We start from the raw sequence: 21,731 nt of genomic DNA, 5'->3' as shown, positions 1-21,731 counted from the left end.
TGAATCTCTGACACTGTCACCCTGAGCTATAAGGATCCTTCGCTGCCACCACCCCTACCAGGAGGAGCCCCCTGAAGTCACCTGAAACTGCATTTGGGAGCATCACCGGAAATCATCTGGGAGATACAGTAAATAGGTTATGAGATGCAGGGGCCACAGGGCTGGGCCGGGGCAGCCAGCCCAGAGGGGAGATGGAGAGATCCCATCTCTGCCAGGCCTCTGGAGGGGGTAGGGGGGTGAAGAGCTGGGGGGAGCAGTTTTGGTCCCAAGGTAAAGTGCACAAGAATAAGACCCAATAAGCCCTGGCCGGTTTGGCTCCATGGATAGAGCGTCGGCCTGCGGACTGAAGGGTCCCAGGTTCGATTCCGGTCAAGGGCACATGCCCAGGTTGTGGGCTCAATCCCCAGTGGGGGGCATGCAGGAGGCAGCCAATCAATGATTCTCTCTCATCATTGATATTTCTATCTCTCTCTCCCTCTTCCTTCCTCTCTGAAATTAATTAAAAATATATATTTTTTTAAAAAGACCCAATAAGAGGTGAGGTGGGGTGAGTTTGCAAAAGAGGCCCCAGACGTGCCCAGGCCCCAGTCGCTGGCACGTTCACATTATGGCGGGAGTAACGCAAAAATACCTGACCCTCCAACACCGAGGCAGCCCTTCCCTCTGCTGCTCTGTCTTCCATGCGTGTCGCTGCCTCTCCCCTTCCTGACGGGCAGTGGGTGGGCTGCTCCTTGGGAGAGTGGGGGCCCTCAGGGCTGCACCCTGCAGAGCTGGCTGGGAGGCTCCAGGGCCCGGCTGGGAGGTGAGGGCAGCAGGGGCTTCTGGTGGGAGGTCTGGTGCCAATGCCTGTAGAAGACCCACCTCGCCACAACTCCCCCCGCCCCAAGGGGAGCAGAGCCTGTGGCCAGGCCTCCGCTGCCCCGCACCGCCTTTCCCTGCACGTACCTGTCCACCTCCAGCCGCATCTCTCCCCAGGTGGAGTCAGGTACCAGGGGAGGGGAGGCCCTGAGGCTGCATGTTGAAGGCTCATTCCAGTTGTGACCAGGTGAGAGATACCTTGAGACCCATGCGTCCTCTTTTTGGGGCCTTTCAGACGAGAGATTACCCTGTTCACCCCACCCAGGCCCTGATTTCCTCTGCAGAGCTCTCCCCTTTCCTGCCCTGAACTGGAAGGGAGGCGGCAGCCAGCAGCCAGCAGCCAGCAGCCAGGGGCCTCAGAGGCCAGTGCAGGGTGAGAGGCGGCATGTAGGTGTGGCTCCCCACTCCAGCCCAGGCATCCATACTACCTCCTCCTTCACAACTGTAAAGTGTTTGGCAAAGGCCCAGTGCTCCCAGGAGGTGGGGTCACATACAGAACAGCAGAGTCCGGGTCCTGAGGCCAACTGCTGGCCATGCCCACAGGGACCAGCCCCTTTCCCAGTCCAGTGTCCGTGTTGGGATGACCAGCATCTGAGCGGGACAGGCAAAGACGGGATCTAGCTGGAGGAGCAGGCGGGAATCCCTTGATCCAGTCCTCGGGTTCCAGACATGGGGGTGGAGGCTCAGAGAAGGAAGTGGGCTTGTCCAAGGTTACGCCGCTGGCCAGAGCCAGCGCCTGCTTTGATTCTCGGGTTGATGCTTCCTCTCCGATAGGTGCCTAGAGATCTGGCCTTTGTACTCTCAGGCACGGGGCCCTCCTGCTCAGTGGCCGTCGGCCTGGCTCCAGCCCCACACTCGGCCCCAATGCCCAGCTTCCAGCCTGGTGCCGGGGAGGAAGATCTTCCTGCAAAGGCCGGGCTGCATGCCCCCGGCTCCTGCCCAACATCATTCCTTCTTGGGGCTTCCTGCCTGGAGCTGGGGTCATCCCAGGGGCCTCCCATATATCAGGGCTCCATGAAGGGTGATGCCAGCTCGTGTGTCACTGGGCTTCGTGTAGAGGAATCGGTTCTGCAGGTGTGGCCTGGATCTTGAAGGCCAGCCACACTCAGAGCCAGCTGCCCATGGAACCTTCCAGAGACTTCCAGTGCTCCTTGATTTCCTGGGCCACCTCCTGAGGACCTTAATCATAGCTGGCTCATCCGGCGAGGGGTAGACTACCTCCCCTCCCTTCCCTACCCCTGAACACCCAGGGAGACGTCGGTCTTGGCCACAGCAATATCTTAAATCTACCAGCCCCACCACCAAGCCAGCCAGCTCGCTGCAGGCCTACCCCTACTCCCACCACCAGACCACCATCTGGGCAGCTGCAACCAAGGCTTGATTCTGATAAAAAATAAAAATAAAAAGTATAAAAGGATCCTAATTCTACCCTGTGGGCACTCTACAACTTTTCAGCTTCACACATAATTGTGCTGAGTAGAGTTTTGGCAACCCCACGTAAGGCCCAGGAATGCACTTGATTATTTGTATAGGAAATGTGTCAGAATTCCTCTCCCTTATGTTAACAGGTGAATAGATTAGTCTCCCTACCACTGTGGATGGAGACCCCCCCGCCCCCAGGTGGCCCAGGACTGGTGGGGCCAGCTTGCCCTCCCTGCAGGCGCTACTCATGAGACCTCTTCCCCGCCCCCAGCTCCCCAGGCTGGACCAGGCTGCATCCCCAGGCCAGCCGGCCACCACTCACAGCCCCTTGTTGTACACCACTGTCCGGCTGCTGGTGGCCCGGGCAATCTCAGGCTCTAACTGGGATGTTTCGATCTGAGGAGAGAGAACAGAGGGAGGAAAGGTGAGGGGGATGAGAGGGGAGGGGTGAGTGGGGAGGCTGGGAGTAGCAGTTAGGACTGCTCTGGAGCCCACAGTTGCCCCTGGCACCCCATCTTTAATTTTTTCTGCCCTCCTGCCAAGGGGCTCACAGTATCCCTTCCTGCCCAGGCCTCTTCCTCGGCCCGTGTGTCCATGCAGGTGAGCATCCTATGCTCTGGCCTCTGAGTTCTGTACTTCCCTCCAATACCTTGTCCACTGTGCTGCACAAATCCCTTCCCAGGGCCACACCCTGGGCCTGGTCACCAACCAGGGCTGCTCTACCCAAACTCCTTAAATCCAAACCCTACTCTCTCAGACCCCAATCATTCCAGCACCCCACTCACTCTCCCTGTCTGTTTTCTCTTAATATATATTTTTATTGATTTCAGAGAGGAAGGGAGAGGGAGAGAGAGAGAAAAACATCAATGATGAGAGAGAATCATTGATCGGCTGCCTCCTGCACACCCCTACCGGGGATTGAGCCCGCAACCCGGGCATGTGCCCTAACCGGGAATCGAACCATGACCTCCTGATCATAGGCCGATGCTTACCCCTGAACCAGGCCAGCCAGGCTCCCTGTCTGTTTTTAGACCACCGAGACCCCAGGGCCCAGCTTCCCATTCTCCTCCTCTAACCTGGACGTGAAGGGCTATCACTTCAGCCCCAGGTCCTTCCAGCCCTGACTGGCTTTGGAGAAAACCCATCATGCAGTCTCCTTGTCTCCACTTGAACCTGACCACTAATGTAGACATTCAACATTCAGGGTCCATGACTTTGGCTGGATCCTCACAGTAGCCAGGAACACCCTCACCCCCTGGCCACATCGCCAGTCACCTCGCTCTCCCATTCTCCACAGGCGTCTCCTCATCCTCAGCTCCCCCCTCACCCTGAGCAGATGAGCCTTCTCACTGCCTCAGGGAAAACAATAGAAGGCGTCAGAAGGAACCCATCCATGTCCCATCTCCCATCGTAAACTCACGGCCTACTGTGTCCACACTCTGCTCCACACCTGCCCTCCTGCTACCCCACCCGTCCCCTCAGAGGTGTTCCCATAAGCCCAGCTCCCCCGTCCACTCCAGGAGCCCACTCCTGGGTTGTCCTCCCTCTTCCCCACCTTTTCTCTTGCTGACTCCTGCCCTCCAGCATTTCCACACAGACAAGCACCTTCTGTCTAAGAAAGACCTCCCCTCAACCCCACGTCACACTGTGTAGCTTCTGCCTGGTGTCTCTCCTCCCCAGCAACCACATTCCTTTAAGGCACTATCTACAGCCGTAGCCACCTCCACCTCCTCACCTCCCACTGCCTTTTCAACCCACAGGAAATCTGGCTTCCGTTCCCACCACGTTCCACAAAAAAATCTTTCTCTCCAAGGTCACTGCTAACCCCCCTTTTTTGTGTGTGACATCCACTGGACACTTTTCAGGGTCCCTGGCTGGGCTCTCTTCCCTGATCATACAGCCTTCCCTGCGACTCCCAGATTTGAGGAGTCTCCAGCCACATTTCCCCCCTGAGTCTTGGGTCCACAACGGACTGCTTACTGAACATCCCTGTGATGTCTCCTAGGCACCTTAACGGAACCTATCTAAAATGGAACTGAATCCACCCCCTGCCCCAATCCAGCCCACCATGCTGCCACCTAATGGTGCTCTGGCCAGAGACCCTGGGGCCCAGGCACAGGGTGCCACAGACCAGCGCTGGATGCAAAGAACTCAGTGGAACACAGGCTGCGCATGTCAGAGGCCAGACAAGAGGGGGCTTGATGTGGACTAGGGTTGTGGGCATAGCAGAGTTTCTGGAGAAGGGGGACCCTTCCCCTGTAGTCCCTGGTACCCCAATACCCAGGCTCTGGCCATTTGAGAGGGCCAAAGAGACAAGAGCTAGGCTCAAGGCCTGGGCCTCTTCCCCACCCCCTCGCCTCAAACCACCTCCCCCGTCCCCACCCCTGCTGGCCTCTGAGTTCCCTCCACTCCACCCGCTCGCCTCGTCCCCACGCTGACACTGACACAATGCACAGCGCCCACGCTTAAAAATCTAAATGCTTTTGAAAATGTTTAACCTAGTTAGACAAATTAGCAAAAATTTGTGCAAAACAATTTAGGTATTTAAAATATTCAATGTTTTTAAAAAACTGGAAAACTGTTCTTAGCTTTCAGCTGCAAAAACCAACAAAATATAACATCCCAGCAATCTTACCATGAGGTGTAACATAACCCTTCGGGAAAGCTGTTAAACAGCTACTGAGGCATCCTGGGAAATAGCACTTCATTTATTCAAATGCACATATGTCAGGCTTTTGCACCATATGTCATTCCAAGCTATTTACAGTAATAATTAAATCTTAATCAACGTTTAACCTCTGTAAAATGTTTGAAGAATCCTAATCACCCTTCAGACTGCACTAATGAAGGAGAAATATATAAACATAAAAGGAAAATGATGCATAGATATCACGCTGGAAAGAACAGTAATTGCAAAATTGTATTTCTTTTAAATATAATCAGTAAATGATGTAAAGTAAGCCAAGGAGTATTTTAAGTTAAGACATCTTGGATGTCAGAGGTGTGAGCAGCTAATTTTGTTCTGCTACCCATAACAGATGTAGCATATTTTATTTTAGTGCCATTATTAGCAACTTCCCATGCCGGCTTTCACTGAAGCACCAAGGCCCGCATGAAAATCGGAGGGAGAGGCTGCTGCTCACCACCACAGTGGAGGGCCATGGGCCAGGGCCACGGCCACTCGGCTCACTCCCTGGAGAGGGCTGGCCCCGTGACCCTCCCAGTGGAGGCTGTCACAGACCCAGGACCCCCGGGCTCCCCCAGGCTCCCCCCTGTGCTGAGGGCAGCTGGTGGGAGGGACGCAGGGGCGAGAAGCAGGCAGTGGGAAGGTCCTGGGGGGAGGTGACTGGGGCACCCAGGAGCAGGGGCTTGGGGACAGAGCTGGCATGCAAGGCTCTTTCTCTCATTTCAACTCCATCAGCCTTCAAGCCAGCAGATGTGTCTGGCTGCCAACTCCATCCACCAAGGCTGGGCACACAGAGATGGAGAAGATCAGCCCATGCCCTTGAGGAGCTCCAAGTCTAGGGGAGGAGCAGATAGGAAAGCAGATGGATCCCAGAGAGAAAAGTGCCATGGAAACTGGGGAGGGGGCGGAGTCAGCACGTACTAGTGAAAGAACGGGGAAGGAGGACTTCCCAGAGGAGGTGGGCCAGGAGGGGAGGGGAGGATTTCCACGAGAGGGCAAGAAAAACTTGCTGGGGGAAGGAAAAGCACTCACGGGCCAGCACGGCCTGCTGGCTGTGGGCAGTGTTGGGCACGTGGGGTGTGTGGCAAGAAACGGAGGTGGGGCTGGGACAGGCAGGCACTCGAAGCCCAGGCCCAGGCAGAGGTGTCAGCATTTCATCTGAAGGCAACAAGGCAGCGGGGAAGAGTCTGGGCAGGGGTGGGCTCCCCTTTAGAAAGGTCTCCCTGGTGGCGGAGGGTGTGGGGGATGGACCGGAGGAGTGGGCGGCAGCTGTGGGAATCCGAGAGAGGGGCCAGGCCCTGCCCTAAGATGCTGCCACGGTGGCTGAGAGAAGAGCGCCCGCGGGGATCCTTTCCGAAGATGAAACCCATAGGAGTTGATGACCAATCCCATGTGGGGGTAAGAGGGAGGTGTCGAGAATGACTGTGCGTTGGATGATTCCTAATTCTAACTCAGGAGCTGGGTGGCTGGCTGTGCTGTTCTCAGAGGCAGGGAACACGGGAGGGGGGAGGGGGAGGGGTCAGGGTGGGAGGTGATGGGCTCAGGTTCAGCCACGATGAGCCTCCCAGCCAGAGAGGCCCGAGAAGCAGGCAGGTCCCAGGCTCTGGGGCTCTGGCCAGGGGTCTGGGCAGGAGGACGAGCCGGGATGTGAGCACAGCCGGAGCCCCCGGAGTGGAGGAGCTTGCCCAGGAGAGCAGATGGCAGGGGAGGGTGCCAGGCCTGGGGAACAGGCACATTTGAGGGGCGGGCATACGGAACAAGCCCGTGATGGCGGCCTGAGGGGACCAGCCCAAGGAGTGGAAGCAACGGCAGAGGGTGCCACAGACACCAGGCTGAGAGGCTGTGGTCTTGGCACTGGGATTTGGTGACCCGCGGAGTCCAGATGTCCTAACCTTCACTCAGTGCTGACCCCAGGCACAGCCTCTCACTTCTGTCCTGGGCCAACTCCACTGGCCATTGGTGAAGACCCCTCCCGCTCTCTGGCCACAGTGGGGGGTTGGCTCAATGGCCCACCATCTTGAGGTCTCATGGGTCTGGACCACTAGGATTCCTCCGCGCTGGGCTAGCAAGGGAGGCTGGGGCAGGGACGCCTGGGCTGTACCCCCACTTGAAGATCACCTGCCTTGGGTATGGGGGGCTGTGTCCTCCATGAAAATCATACCCTCGGCCCTGCTAGTAAAAAAATGTGATTCAGGACCTGGGTGAGGGCAGTGGAGCGCCCTGCTGCTGCCCTACCCCCCTCCGGAGTCCCCGAGGCAGGGACAGAGAGTTGTGCTGTGCTCCTGGAGTCCCTGCCGTTTGGGGACTGGTGGGTAAGATTCGGAAGCCGGCTGTATGTGCCACGTCAGAAGTACAGTGAACAGCATGTGGCTACAGTGGCTCCCAGGCAGGTGTGGTGGGAGGGAGGTGCCAGGGCCCAGTGGGCACAGCAAGGTGAGGCCAGCAGCACCAGTAAAAGCTAGAGCCCCAGGACAGGGGCTTGGTTCTGACCACAGAAGAGCTCCGAGGGGCCACCTCTGGGAAGAGGGTGACAAGGAGAAAAGTGGCCACAGGGAGATCTAGTCCCAGGCTGCCAGGTGGGGGCAGGCAGGAACCCTAGGGCCCCTCTGTTCATCTGGTGGACTCCTCCCCAGGCACCTGATGGCCAGTCAGCAGGGGCCCTTGAGGGAAGGGGGTGCCTGGGATGGGGAGCCAGAGCCCTGGAGGGTGGGGGCCCCAGGCACCAGCAAGAAAGCTGAAGTTATGCATCAGCACTGGCTGATGGAACCCCCAGCCTCAGAACTGGGGTGCCATGAAGACGTGGGTCTGCTGGGAACATGCCCACCCTGCCACGACATAAGCATTGTTGCCCTGCTAGCATTCCAGGACTCTGAGCCAGAACCTGCTCCCTCACTCCAGATTGCCCCCCGCCCCATATCAGAGCCCCAACTCCCCTCTAGACCCAGCCAGGCCCTGCTGCCCCTCGCAGGTGCTACCTCCAGACCACTGGTTGCATCTAAGATCAGAGGCAGCAGACATAAAGCACCACATCCTGTATCCCGCAGCCCCCCCCCCCCCCAAGGCCCAGCTGGCCCCAGAGTCCCCTAGAGCAGCCCGGCAGCCTTCCTGTGTGGCAGGGGAAGGGTTAACCCTGAGCTATTTGCCTCTGTCCCCTGGCGCATCTTGGGTGGGGGGCCAGAGTCAGGAATGCATTTGGGGCCACCCTCTGCCTCTGCAGCCTCGGAGCACACACACCTGCAGCCAGCGGCCAGCAGATAGTTTACATATTTGAACCTGGAGCTAAGGTGCCGAGACATAAACAGGAAACTGGATCCGCAGCCTGTGCCCCATTCTCAGGGGCTTTTACCTACTACAAAGCACTTCCTCCTCCTGGCCTTTTTTCTGGTGGCTTTTCTGCCTCCTTTTCAAAGGCACGGGGCTGGGGGCTGGGGTGTTCAGCGTGACCCTGTGACATTGTTCAAAGCCGCCTCCTGCTCCTGGCCAAGGGTTTGGGCCTCCGAGGGTCCACAGGTGGCGACGACATTGACACGGGGTCCAATGCCCAGGCTGGAACCCGGCTGACCCTGGCACCTGGCTGACCCTGTGTGCCTGAGGCCTCTGCCAGGCCTGGAACCAACTTGCCTCCTGGGCAGCCACATCCCACCCCTTCTCACCAGGGTGAGGCGGACCTCGGGTCTTGCTCAGACACACACATCCAGGCCCCACCTTTGGGGCAGTTATCCTGATTGGTGTGTCAGGGTGTTAGGCTGGGGCTGAGGAGTAGCTGAGGCCTGAGCCTTAGACCCCTGTGTCAGGCCTCTGGTGCTGGCTCTGGGCTCCCATTGATTTCCCAGTGAATGTCAGCCTTCTTGGCTGGACGCTCAAGGCCTTCTGGAACCTTCTTCAGGTTCATCACTCACTGGCTGCTCTCTGTTTCCAATACATTGTATGTTTAGGCTTCGAGGCCTGAGTCCAGCTATATCCTAATCTTTTAAGGCTGCCTCCTCCAGGAAGCCTCCCCTGATCTTCTCAGACCAAATCCATGCTGCCATCCCTGGTACCCCTGGCACTTATTTCCGTCTCCATCACATCTCCAGTTGTAGGCCAATTTGTACACTAACCATATGTGAACACAGCAGTCCCCCACCTCAGCCCAGTGTGAGCCACTCGAGACAGCTCAGTATTCCTGTGCCTTGTCACTATAGGTCCTCCATGAAAGTTGAATCACATTGAACCAAGCTCCCCAAGAGCAGGAATCCTGTCTTATCTTTTCCCTCCCAGTGGGTGCTCAGACCCCCTCCCTCCCCCACCCCCTCCCATTTTGGAGCTTTGTTCCTGAGTGCCCTCTGGTGGACCAATTCCAGAATCATTTTCTGTCCTAAGGGCCTCAGTTTTTTCATATGTGCAGTGGGAAGATTTTCTACCCTTGGGTTTGGGATGAGGATAAATCAAGAAACGGATGGGAGAGCCCTTCGGAGACTTAGAAAGCCTATGGGATACTGCGTAAGGAAGGCAGGGCCCTGTGGCTATCCCCGTGCCCAGGCCCAATCCTGCCGCCTGCATCTCCTCATGGCTCACAAGGTTAAGCACTTCGCACATATCGGTGCTTTTAATCTTCTCAACAGAAGCTTTGCACAACCAAGCTTCCTCCTGCCCTGTCCTGAATTCATCTAGGTGTTCTAGAAGGTCCTAGAAAAAACCAGGAGGGACAGGAGGAGAGGCAACCCTGCTGAGGCCTGTCACAGGGGCATGTGTGTGCATGTTCAAGCGTGTGCCGGTATGCACGCGCAGGTGTGGGTTGGGGGTGTGGGGAACAGGCAATATGACAGGTGGCGTTGGCGTTCCTGGGCTCCAGGCAGCTTTGCCATTCCCATCCATCCTCCTGGGGGGTCCTGTAGGCAAACTCCAAGAAAGCAGCGGGCGGGGAGGCAGCAGATTTCTGATGGCAAAAATAGCCCACTTTGGAGTTCAGTAAGGACTGATTAAACCAGTAAACGAGAAAAACCCCAAACAAACATCTCTAAGCAAAGTAGGAGATGGATTTGAGATTGGAGGGAAGGAGGCCCCTACTCTGGGAGATGGTGAACACCTGTGGGCTCAGGAAAAACACAGTGTCCCCTGGGCATTGTCTCTGGCCTCACATCAGCCCTGAGGAGCAGGAGAAGTAGGAACCAACAAAGTCAAGGTGAGCCCAGAGGACCCATGCTCTGCATTAGGTGTTGATAAAGAGTGCCAGTTCTCAGCCTTAGGGACACCCTGTGTGTTAAGGGAAGGAGAAAGTGAGATGGGACATAAAAGAGAGATGGGACACAGGAAACACACAGCACCAGAGTCTACGTGTGTGAGGTCAAACAAATCCTGGTGGAGCTCATCCGGGAGGACTTCCTGGAGGAGGGGTCACTTATAGAACAGCTTGAATGAAGACCTAAGCTCATTCCCAACTCTTGGTTGGGAGTTCACATGCTTTTCCAGAGTAAGAGAGGCAACCATTTGCTTCTGGGTGGGTCACAGCTCCCAGCCAAGTTGGTTCATCAAAACCACCATGGGAAGAGAGATGGTGGAGATTCTGGTACCCACTGGAGTATCCATATTCTTTTCCTGTACAGGGACTCCATGCCTCTTTGTTTCTTAACTCGGAAAGCTGGAGGGGGAGAAAGGAGGAGTAGGGATAAGGAGGGAGAAGGGGATGGCTGAGCCTGACCCTCAGGTATCCCATGTACCACATGGGCCTGGACTCTAAGTCACCCTCTGGGGCCAGGGCAAGATGTGGCTTGTGAATGGTAGGAGGCTGTACAGTGGGCCTGAGCGTCCTCAGAACATGCTTCCAGTGCCCTGGACCCTCTGGGGCTGCGGTGAGCAGGGGCCAGGCTGACAGGGAGGGGTGGGGGGTTAACGGGGCTGCCATGGAGCTCTGAGCAGGAAGCCCTGGGGGCTCTGATGTTGTCTTTTCTTCCAGTCAAGGTGTTTGGCAGGAGCTGGAGGGGCAGAGGGAGAGTGGGGAGGGGTCCCCCGCTGAGGTGTCAGGGAAGGCCAAAGGGCAGGAGCCAACAAACCCACAAACACAGGGCAAACAGGCCCAACAGGATACAATCCTGGCTGCCAGCGAACCTGACTCCTTGGCCCCACTGGGCTCCTGCAGCGCTGATGTGGGGAAGAGAGAGACGCACTCCCTTGGACAGCCCACAGCCCTACAGAGCAGCCTCGGGCCCCTCCTCCACCCGCAGCCCAGCCAGAGGCACACAGCCCCATCTTTTCTGTGCCCCGCCCCAGCCCCTATTGCTGGTTGGAGGTCTCGGGAAGCCCAGTGAGTGGTGTATTGAGAAAGGCTAGGCTCTGCCCATTCATAATTCGGCACATTCTCGAGCCATGCCAGGCCCCAGAAGGTGGCTCTCAGACAAGACACCGGGTGTCAGTGTCGGACTTAAGGCCACACAGCCCACTGTCAGCAGTCCCCCGTCTAGGACCAGGACCCCGTCTCCCAGTTTCACTTCCAGGACAGAGCCAGGAAGAAACTGAGTTCCAACACCTTATCTTCTGGCTGGGGAAACTGAGGTCTTGGAGGTCAAGACCAAGATCACGGAGCTAAGAGATGCCAGCCCTAGGAGGGCAGGCCTGGGGGACATGGGGCAACCCCAACCTCAGGGGTCAGGACAGTCCCACCAGTGGCCCCCACTCCCCTGAGCCTCACTCCTCCACCGAGGAGCCCCACCTTTTCCTGTGGACATATTTCAACCTCACCAAATCCGCTAATTATTGACAGTTGGTGAAGAGGAGATTTCACTTTTTCCTCCTGTTAAACTGCTCCTAATTAGTTCCCTGTCACACGGCTGGCTCGGCCGCCCGCCGCTCGCCGTTCACGCGGTAATCCCGCTGCACAGTGCCTCATTAACCTTTTGCTCCTCTCCTGCCGCCTGCCAACAAGATGAAGACAAAAACAGATTGTTGAACAATGGCTCCGGCTTGTATGTGCAGCCCCGCTCCCCAGCCCCCGAGCTCCCAGGGGAAGAGTGGGGGGAAAGAGAGGGGAATGGGGCTGGGGAGGAGCCCAAGAGGAACCCAGGAGGGGAGAAAGAGGCACAAAGACGGACAGAAACAGAGCTAGGCAGGGATGCGGGAGGGGGCCTTGGCCAAGGTACTGCTGCTTCTTGCTCTGGGGAGACAGGAGGTTCATTAAACAGGATTAGATGCGCTCCCAGGTAGGAAACACTGGCTGTCAGAGTTGGAGGGACAGTCCCCATTCCCTGGTCCATCCTCTTTTGGCAGCAAAGCCCGCGGGCCCAGAGACTGGAACATCTCCCTTGAGGGACCCAAGTCACCAGCATGTGTGCATGTGTGTGTGTGTCACACTATTCTAGCAATGATTCCTCCTCCAGGAAGTCCTCCCTGATGAGCTCACCAGGATCTGTCTCACCTCGCACGTGTACTCTGGTGCCATGTGTTTCCAGTGTCCCGTCTCCCTCCTCAGTTCCTTTCTCACTCCCTCAATACATAGGATGTCCCTAAGGCTGAGAACTGACACTCTTTGTCAAATGACCACATTTGCCTAGAACACAAGAGCCTCAATTCTCAGTGAGGGCAGGGCCAGAAAGGCCATCACAAATCAGGACCTACCATGTCACCGAGGCCTCCACAACCTGCCAGGCCTGACATTTCTTGTTTATTGGGCTTCTGTCCGTCCCACAGAATAGAGGCTCCCTGAGACTGGGGGCTCTGACAGGGCCCTCCCAGTTCCAGGAAGAAGGGGAAAGCACCCCAGTGTCTGTGATGGGGGAACAGACTCTGGGTGCGATGGGCCCGTTGATGCCTGGGCATGGCCTGCCTGAGCTAGCCTTGGCCAATGCCCCATAGCCTTAATCTGCAGGTCACAGGGTCCGCCAGGGCAGACCCACATTCCCTGCACGGCAACACGGCTGGGGCCCGGGAGGGAGGCCAAGCCTTGTGCCCCTGTTCTGGTGCTCAGCTTCCTAAGGAGGTTCCTGCCCCACCTGCTGGCCTGCCAGGCAAGCCCGCAGCCCTGGGTCAGAGAACAAAGGCACTAACACCTACCCCAGGAGGTCCCTGAGAACATGGCCATGGGTTCCCCATGAAGGGTGGGAGGGCTGTGGAAGGGGAGTCATCTGGGCCTCGGACTTGGGTCTTCTCGTTTCATAGTGAGGTGGGGTGGGCAGGGGAGGGTAACAGAATCCTTCTGTGGGTCCAGAGCTCACCAGTGAGGTGGGGTGGGCAGGGGAGGGTAACAGAATCCTGTGGGTCCAGAGCTCACTCCATCACTACCAACTTTGGACCTTGGACAAGGAACTTAACCTTGGGACGCCTCAGTTTCGTCATTTGTAAGCCAATGGTACCGACCTCATAGGACTGTCACATTCTGGACCCCTACTTCCCCACCACAGCCAACCAGACTCCTCTATGTACTGGACCCCGGCACCCCATCATTGTCCTCTCTCCAGGCTCCCAACCCTCAACTGAACACCCAGTGAATAAAACTTCCTTTGCTGTTCTCCAGTGGTTTCTCATCCCTGAGCCAACTTCTCTAAACAGAGAAACTTGACTACCATTTTGCCTCCTACACCGCCTTGTCTAGCTACATCACCCAGCTTCCAAGTCTCGTCGGCTTCTAGTCCCTTCTGCAGCAGCTCACTTGCAGAGAGCGCCCTCTTCCTTGACATACCCTTGTCCTCAGCATCAATGAAGCCACCCCATAGAGATTCTCCCTCTGCCCCTGGCTGCTCTGGATGCCTTTTCTCCCCCCACACAGTGACCTCACCCCTTCCTCAACTTCAGTTCCCCCCAGGCACCTAAAGTTCCGTGTCTCCAGCCAACATCTCTCCCCAGAGCCCGAGATGTACACATCTAACTGTCTAGGTAACATCCTTCAAGGGCATTAGGGAGACGGAACACAGCAAGACATGCAGAGCTTCCCGGCATGCTGCCTGGCATGGTAGATGATTAGTAAACGGTAGCTATTACTATTATTTGCTATTTTTATTTAAAAATTTAGCACCATTTCAATAGGCAGAAATACTGATTTGAAAAGGCCAGACAAGACTCTCGCCCGGTGATGGAAGTTCTTCTCTCAGCCTCTGGGGTTAGAGGGTTGAAAGCCTCGTGCCAAACACCACACACCAAGGCCAGCCAGGCTAGGAACAGCTCCTAAGTGCAATTTCCAAGTTCCCTAATTAATTCATTAGTGTTCCAGCGATTACTCCTGTTGACAACCTTGGTGGCTCTTGGCAAGGTTGGGTCAGCCCAAGCAAGTCCAGACTTATTGTGGCAAATCCCACTGGCTTCTGGGATGTGAGACATGATCCCCCCATGGCAGAAGCAGCGCCTTGTTAGAGAGAATTAATTGGGAAGATGAATGAGGGGGAGGGGGGACAAGGTCCTCTCAGCCAACTGGCTGATGGCCTTGGTGCTGTCGGTCACAGACAGGTCTCAAAACACCCCATAATGCCCAGGCCTACCTGCATTCTGTTGGGGTTGATTCAGGTGAGGAGGGGGCGCTGAAAAATCACATCCCTACCCCGCTTTCCCAGGGAACAACCTTATTGTGCAATGACTACACTCTTCCCAGTCTAGAGAAAGAAGCCTGGGTTGCAATGAGACACCCAGAGAATTCTGCCTATTTGAGTCTGCCAGGCCTGCGAGAGGAGCCTGCGCCCGGACATGGAACCTCTGAGAGGCCAGCGCTGCTCACTGAGACCGTCTCCTGCCATCTCCCCCTTACCTGCCCCAGAGGAACACCCATCAGGACCCACAGCGCTCCTGATGCTTCCCCACTGCAGGGCAGCCCGCGGCTCCGCCTCTCTCACTGCTCGCAGGTAGGTCGGGTGGTTGAGCGAGGAGAGGAAAGCCCACAGGACAAGCAGGTGCAGCCCTTCCTGGGAGCTCTGGCCTGGGAGTGGCCTCTGGGGTTTCCTCCATGTCAGCTCTGACTTCTGTGACTGTGGGCTGGTCCCGGGGCTGCTCTGGGCCTCCTGCCCCCAGCAGAGTCAGCAGGATGGTAAACCAGGACCTTTAAAGTCCTTTCCACAGGCACAGTCTCGGATCCTGTACCTTGGGTTTGTCGGCCCTGGGTCCCTCCCCGGTGCAGACAGGGGGCTGGTGAGCGCTGCTTGAAACAACTGACCACAGTGGTGAACCCTCGTCTAGAACCGCAGACTCAGCCCAACTATACAGAGAGATGCAGCGGCTTCGGGGACTGCCCGGCCCGGCCCAGTCCTCCAGGAGGGGGATGCCACGGCCTCCGAGAAGTGCCCTCCCTCCATCTTTAGACCTTCCAGACAACCTGCACCCCTGAGCTCCATGTGGAGGCCCCAAGCATCAGGTAATAGCTGTGCAGCTTCCAGTGGGGGGGAGGGGGAAAGGAGACGGGAGGGGTGTCCCTGGCTTCATGACAAGGCTGGGCCCTGCTGGCACAGATCACACACTAGGCTTGCCATCCGGTGTGGGCTGGCCCCCAAGATAGGAGCCCCATCACCTCATAGCTTCCTTTTAAAACTCTGGGGCCTCAGTTCTCACCCCCCTAGGACTGCAGGGCCTACAGGCTGGGTCACCAACTCCTGCTCTAAGACCCTGGGTCCCAGTCTGCACAGGCCATTTCTAACACCAGGGCCCTAATTTTCACCTTCCCCGACTTCCCTCTGGGAACCAATACCCTCTCACCGTTTCTGGAGGATAGAGCAGGGTGAGTCCTGCAACAGCAGCTTCAGAAGTGCCCATCTCCAGCCACAGCCTCCATCTGCCTGAGCTCAGTGACTCCACACTCCCCGTCCACTCTTGACCGCCTCCCACCTTGCTTTCCCATCAGCTTGCTTGCCCACCTTCCCCTCCACCCGCTGAGATACCAGGGCCCACCGCTTCTCCCGACCTCTCACCAACCTCCCTCAGGCCCCACCCAGCCGGATGAAACCCTCTGAGAGAGCCCTGTGGTGCCTGGAGCTGGCCCCTGGCACCTCTGGGTGGACAGGCCCTGCCCACAGCCATAGGCCTGTGTCCCCCCTCAGCTTCCCCTCTGCTGACACCCCCCCCCACCTGCACTGCCATCAGGCTCTCTGACTTCCTTGGTCAGCTGTCTCTCCCACTCACTCTCTGAACGCCTAGAAGCTTCTCCACAGTCCTCACACTTCTGACCTTCCCTTTCCCCACCCTCTTGCTCCCTCTCTGCTCAGACATGAGAATACAGACCAGAAGCTATCAGAACAGCTTCCTTAACCTCTCCACCCCTGAACCCCACCCCGACTGCATCTGCCTCCCCTGCTGAGGTGGGAGGGCTTTCTCCCTGTCAAAGTGACCCTTGAACCCCCATCCCCCACTTCATAGACTTTGCTTTCCGTCCTCTTTCTCCACTTCTCTCTTGGTGCGTTCCTGTTGCATATACAAGTGCCACTTCCTCCCGTTTATAAAAGGGGAAACATCTATGAATCTGTTTCTATGTTGTTTGTTAGCTTATTTTGTGTATTAAATCCCACACGTGAGTGAAATCATATGGTACTTGTCTTTCTCTGGCTGGCTTATGTCACTTGGCATAATGCTCTCCAGGTCTATCCATGCTGTTGCAAAGGTAAGATGTCCCTCTTTTTGATGGCCGAGTGGTATTCCATTGTGTACATGTGGCATAGCTCTTTTATCCGCTCATTTTACTATGGACACTTAGGTGCTTCCAAATCTTGGCTATTGTAAATAACATAGGGGTGCGCATAGACACAGACAACAGTATGGCGATTGCCAGAGGGAAAGGGGGGTGAGGGAGGCAGAAGAGGGTAAAGGGGAGATTAATGCTGATGGAAGGAGACTTGACTTGGGGTGGTGAACACACAGTACGATCTACAGATGATGTATTATAGAATTGTACACCTGAAGCCTATGTAATTTTACTAACCAATGTCACCCCAATAAATTCAACTAAAAAGTTTTAAAAAATAAAAAGGGGGAAATAAATAAAAGCTTTTCTTGATCCCACACCTCGTTCCAGCTGTGGGTCTGTTTCTCTTTTTTCCCGTGACGCCAAGCATTCCGCCCTGCCACCTGGTTCCTCACCCCTCAGCTGGACCTGCCCCTTGGGTCAGGGTTTGCCTTCACTGCCCGAGACACTCAGACATGCTTCAACCTCCCGGAGCATCACCTCTCAGAGCATCTGACTCTGTGATCGGCCCACCAGCCCCGACTTCCACTTGGCTTTGTCCCTGCCTCCCTGGTCACTCATCCTTAGTCCCCACCCCTACCCAAGCACCTCCTTTCTCCACAGGCTCACTGGCGGATCCCACTACCCCCTCGATTCCGTTACTGTCTCTTATGTTGGTGGCCCTACTTCTGTCTCCCAGACCCAGCGCCAACTCCCCCAGGCTCCTCCAACCCCACGTGTCCATCCACTGCAACACGCTGTCCTCCCTCAAACCGGTCCCGCCTCGTGCCTCCATCTCATCACGTGGTATCTACATCTGCCTGGTTGTTCGAAACCAGAAAGCCGGGCACACATCCTGCAGCTCCCGTTCCCTCCCACCACATGCGGCTCCTCAATTCTCACGAAGCTGCCTCCTAACGCTCTCGGAAAGGACCCGCTTCTCTCGATGCCCACTGCCAACAGCCTGGTCCAAGCCGCCGCCATCTCTCGCTGGACGCCCGCCACAGCCTCCTGATGGCTGCTTCTCCCCCAGAGCTCCAACCCAGCCTCGCCATGCAGCCGTGGGGACCGTTCAAAATCAGCATCTGTGGTCCTACTTTGCTCAGCCCTTCCTTCTGATGACAATGACCCTCTGTGTTGGCTCCCAAGTTTGCACCTGACCCACCTCATCTTGCTCCACTCTCTGCTCCAGCTGCAGACTTTGCTCAGCTCTTGAACATGCTATGTGCTGCCTTCACCCCAGGTGACCTCAGCCTGTGTGTCCCATCGCCCACTGTGCGCCCAGCCAACTCTAACCCTTCCTTTAGGGCCCAGAAAATGCCACTTCCTTCAAGGCTCTGTTGGGGCTCCCCACTATCTCCTCCCACATCCAGCTCAGTTGGTCCTACCCTAACACTCCTCATCCTTCATTTTCTATTCCCTGTTTCATTGTTGTGTTCACTGCTTCACCCTGAGCTCAGAGATGTCTGTCTCATTCATGGTTCTAACCCCAGCACCTAGCCCAGTGTGAGGGCGTCAGCGCTGAATAAGGATTTGTTAATTAATGGCCTAACTACATCCTCCTGTCCTGCCCTTTAGCCCCTCCCCTCACTGACCTCTGACATCTGTGGGAAGAGGCTGATGGCCAGAGGCAGGGCTAGGCCGAAGGCTGCCAGGCACACGAGGCTTTGCACTGGGAGAAGCAGCCGGGGACGCGCCTGCAGGAGAGCCGTCCTGTGGGGAGAGGAGGAGACCAGCTGTGAGAGCTGAGATGGGGTGAGCAGCCCCGGGTCACCACACTGGGTCCCATCAGAATGCAGGACCAGGGCAGCATGGTTCCGGGCCAGTGCCAGCCCGTGGCTAAATGGCTGAGGTGGAACTCTGTCTTTGGGTCTTCCCCAAGCGCACCCTGCCCCCAAGCCCTGCCCTGAAGGACATTGCTGGTTGAACTCTCACCCATAAATCATATATGAGCACTTGTGGGGGCCCTTCCCACACCCCACCATGTGTCCAGCCCTGTGCAAACATGTGGGGGACACAACAGAGGAGGCTGTCGCCCCTGTGCCTGGAGAGACACACAGGAGGGTAAGATCACCTTTGAAGGTAGCACATGATGAAATAGCAAACAAACCAGAGTAGGTGCCAAGTGCAAGGGAGGAGTCAGACCACATACACACAGGCACATACATGTGCACACATACCCACACATGCACACATATAACTTCACTGTGTTGTCCATCAGAGCCTTTTACACACATATATACACATACATGTATACACACTCACACACATGCACACATGTACTCACACATACCCACATATATGCATACACGTGTACACACACACACACACACACATACACACAGCCGGGAGGGGATGACCCCCTTCTGTGTGTGGGAACAGAACATACCCCACTGACTATTTCATCAACTTCAATCCAAGAGCCACAGAGATGGGCAGTGACTTGCCCAAGGCCAAGGCTAGATCTGCTGGAGGCCAGCTGGCTGCTGCCTGGACTCCTGACTCCCTGCAAGTGCTGCCACCCCTGCTGCTCCTGGCTCCCGCCTTCAGGACCCACGTTTCATCGCCTGCATGTCACAGCTGACACCCACTCTCCAGGACAAGCTTCGAAGATGGGATTCCCGGGGTGGAGAGGGGTATGAAAAACCTCCCTCCAGGCCCCGGGTCCCCCAGCTCCAGACAAAAGGGCTGTCCAGACAGATTGGGGGCATACCAACTGGCAGATATTCCTTCGCTGGGTTGTCCACCGTATTGTATGGTGAAGACCCTGAGCATCTGCTTGGGGAGGTCTAGGGTAGGGTGCGCCAGCAGGGTGGATGACTGGACCATTTGCCAGGGGATGCTGGGTGGGCTAAGTCTGACCTCAGTCACTGTGTCAGCTTCCACTGGCCTGTGACTGGCTCCTGGCATGAAGACGATATAATCCGGGCTCTTGCCCCGGCCCCTCCCCTCCGGAGCAGGACTGCCTGTGGCCACTGGCAGGTAAGAGGCCCTCCTGGGGGCAGGGCCTCGGTGGGGGGCGGGTAAACCCCACACCACCTTCACCTGCTGGGACAAGAATCCCAGGAGCACTTGGCCTGGGGCAGACAGCTACTAGGGAGCAGCAGTTCTCAAACTTGGTGTCTAGGCATCTGGTTGAAAATGCAGACACCTAAGAGCCCCTTCCCCATGAAATCCTGATTCAGTTGGTACAGCACCCGGGTACCTGCATTTCAAACAACCTTCATGAGTCTAAAACAGGTGATCGGTCCCAGTCACTTCTGAGAAACCCTGGTCCAGGATGTTCCTGCTAAGGGACCAGTAAGATCCAGTGACTTGTCCACTCTATGCAAGTGAAAGGCCTGGACAGTCAGTGCTGAGTAATTGTGCGTTGTTATTGCCCTCGTATGTGCAGGAAAAAGCGGGGATACTGCAGCCCTTCCCACCAGCCCAGACCTCAAGATCTGTCCAGCTGTTGAATTAAGCCCGAATTGAGTTGCTGGAGAGGGAGTTTCCACAGCATCAAGAGTTGCAGGACAAAAGTGCCTGAATCAAACTCAAGCCCATGTGACCTCCCCTTGGCCTCGGTCCAGTGGCCCCATGCTCTCCCTCTCCTCCACGCCAGCCTCCCACCAGCCATGGACTCGGCCCCAGGCCTCCTGGGCTTCCACAGGAGTCATGGAGGGGCCAGGAGAAAGGCTGAGATGGGCCCTGAGACCTTGTTAATGAGGATCAACTTCTCCAGCAGGACAAGGGGGTGGGATACAGGGCTCACCCTCCAGACTTGCACACAGACCTGGAGCCCGGCTCTGCGAGGCTTTGGAAAGCAGGCAGGACCTCATTCCCAGGGGTCGCTGAGGGCAAGGAAGGTGTCAGGGAGAAAGCAGGTGGCAGGTGAGGGGCAGGCCATGAACTCATCTTTGGGAACTCCAGACAGACCCCCTTCTATGTGGGGCCGTGACGCTGGCTTCTCTCTCAGGGTGGCTGGCTGAAGTCCCCACGGGGAAGGGGACTCAGAAAGTCCAGGAAGGAGGCAGGCCTGAGACTACAGCCAAGGGGGAGCCTCCGTAGAAGTCCCAGCCCAGCGCAGGCACTGGAGTGAACACAGCAGGACAGGGGGAGGGGAGGAGAGGTGGGAAATGGCAGGGAGGGATGGGAAAGGCAGCTGGGGGAATTAAAATATGCAGATGGAGAGATGTGCGACTGACTGGGAGAAAGGAAAGACCCGGATCCCAAGGAATGAAGGAGGCAGGAGCGGCCTCAGGAACCACCATGGAGGGTGTGAGCTGAACCCCAGACCCAGCTGAAACCCAGGCTGGGGTGAGGGGTGAACTCCAGGGGCAGGGGTGAGGGGCTGAGGGCAGAGAGCCCCGCACTTGCCTGGGAGTTAGGGAGACTGTAGAGGAGGGACCCGATCACCCAATCTCCCAGCCTGGGGTCTAAAACCAGCCTCCTCCTCAGCAGTGAGGCTGTGCCAGGTGAGAGGATGTGTGCTGGGGAGTGGGCACCCTCAGAGGGAGGCCCGCGCTGTGGGCTGGGAGCTGAGGCTCCTCTGCTTCTGACTTCAGACACCTTTCCTTCGGTCTCAGAGCCGGGGACACCTGGACATCCTGGGGCCCACTCTCTCCTAGTAGGAAACCCAGGACTTCACGCAGGTCAGAGGGCTCCTCGCAGAGAGGAGAAACTGAGGCCACAGGCGAAGCGAGCTGGGCCCCAGCCCCACACACAACGAACAGCTCCTATCCCCACTGCTGTGCATTCCCTCAGCACTTGGAGCAGTTCGAGTTTGCGCTCCATTAATTTGCAAGCAGGCTGCTTGGGAAGTGTTCTTTTGTCTTTTTCCTCTGGCTCCCTCACTGAGGGTGGGGCCACCTCCCCACCCCCTCCTCAGCAGGGCCCTGCCACTAGCACCCCGCATGGGAAGGCCATGGGGTGCTCAGTGAGGCCTTGCAAGGAGCCAAGGGCCTGCCGGATGCCAGGCCCCAGGGGACAAAATGGAGAAGCTGGCAGAGTGGGCATCCCCCAGGTGGGAAACTGAGGCTGAGGGAGTCTCTTGAACCAAACCGGCCCAATAGTGACAGAGCAAGAACCCAGAGTTCATTTTCCTACCAGGAGTCTCAGCAGGTGCTGCTACACTGGCCCTCCCACCACCCAGTCTTGCAGCGCCCCCATGTCCGTGAATTA

At 56.8% G+C, this 21,731-nt stretch overlaps 1 protein-coding gene across 1 annotated transcript in view; it reads right to left on the bottom strand.

Annotated features, from left to right (window-relative positions):
* Nucleotides 1–519: 519 nt before the first annotated feature.
* Nucleotides 520–21,731, bottom strand: part of SFXN5 (sideroflexin 5) — a 109,907-nt gene continuing 88,695 nt past the window's right edge. The window contains exons 14-15 of the mRNA XM_014540919.1: nt 18,164–18,281; nt 520–2,676 (exon numbers count right to left, since the gene is read on the bottom strand). Coding sequence (XP_014396405.1) covers nt 2,599–2,676; nt 18,164–18,281 — 196 coding nt within the window. The 3' untranslated portion in view covers nt 520–2,598. The remainder of the gene's footprint in view (nt 2,677–18,163; nt 18,282–21,731) is intronic.

Source organism: Myotis brandtii, unplaced genomic scaffold (genome assembly GCF_000412655.1).
Source record: "Myotis brandtii unplaced genomic scaffold, ASM41265v1 scaffold251, whole genome shotgun sequence".
NCBI lineage: Eukaryota > Metazoa > Chordata > Mammalia > Chiroptera > Vespertilionidae > Myotis > Myotis brandtii.
The sequence above is the reverse complement of the archived record's forward strand: the minus strand, read 5'-3'. Positions and strand labels throughout refer to the sequence as shown.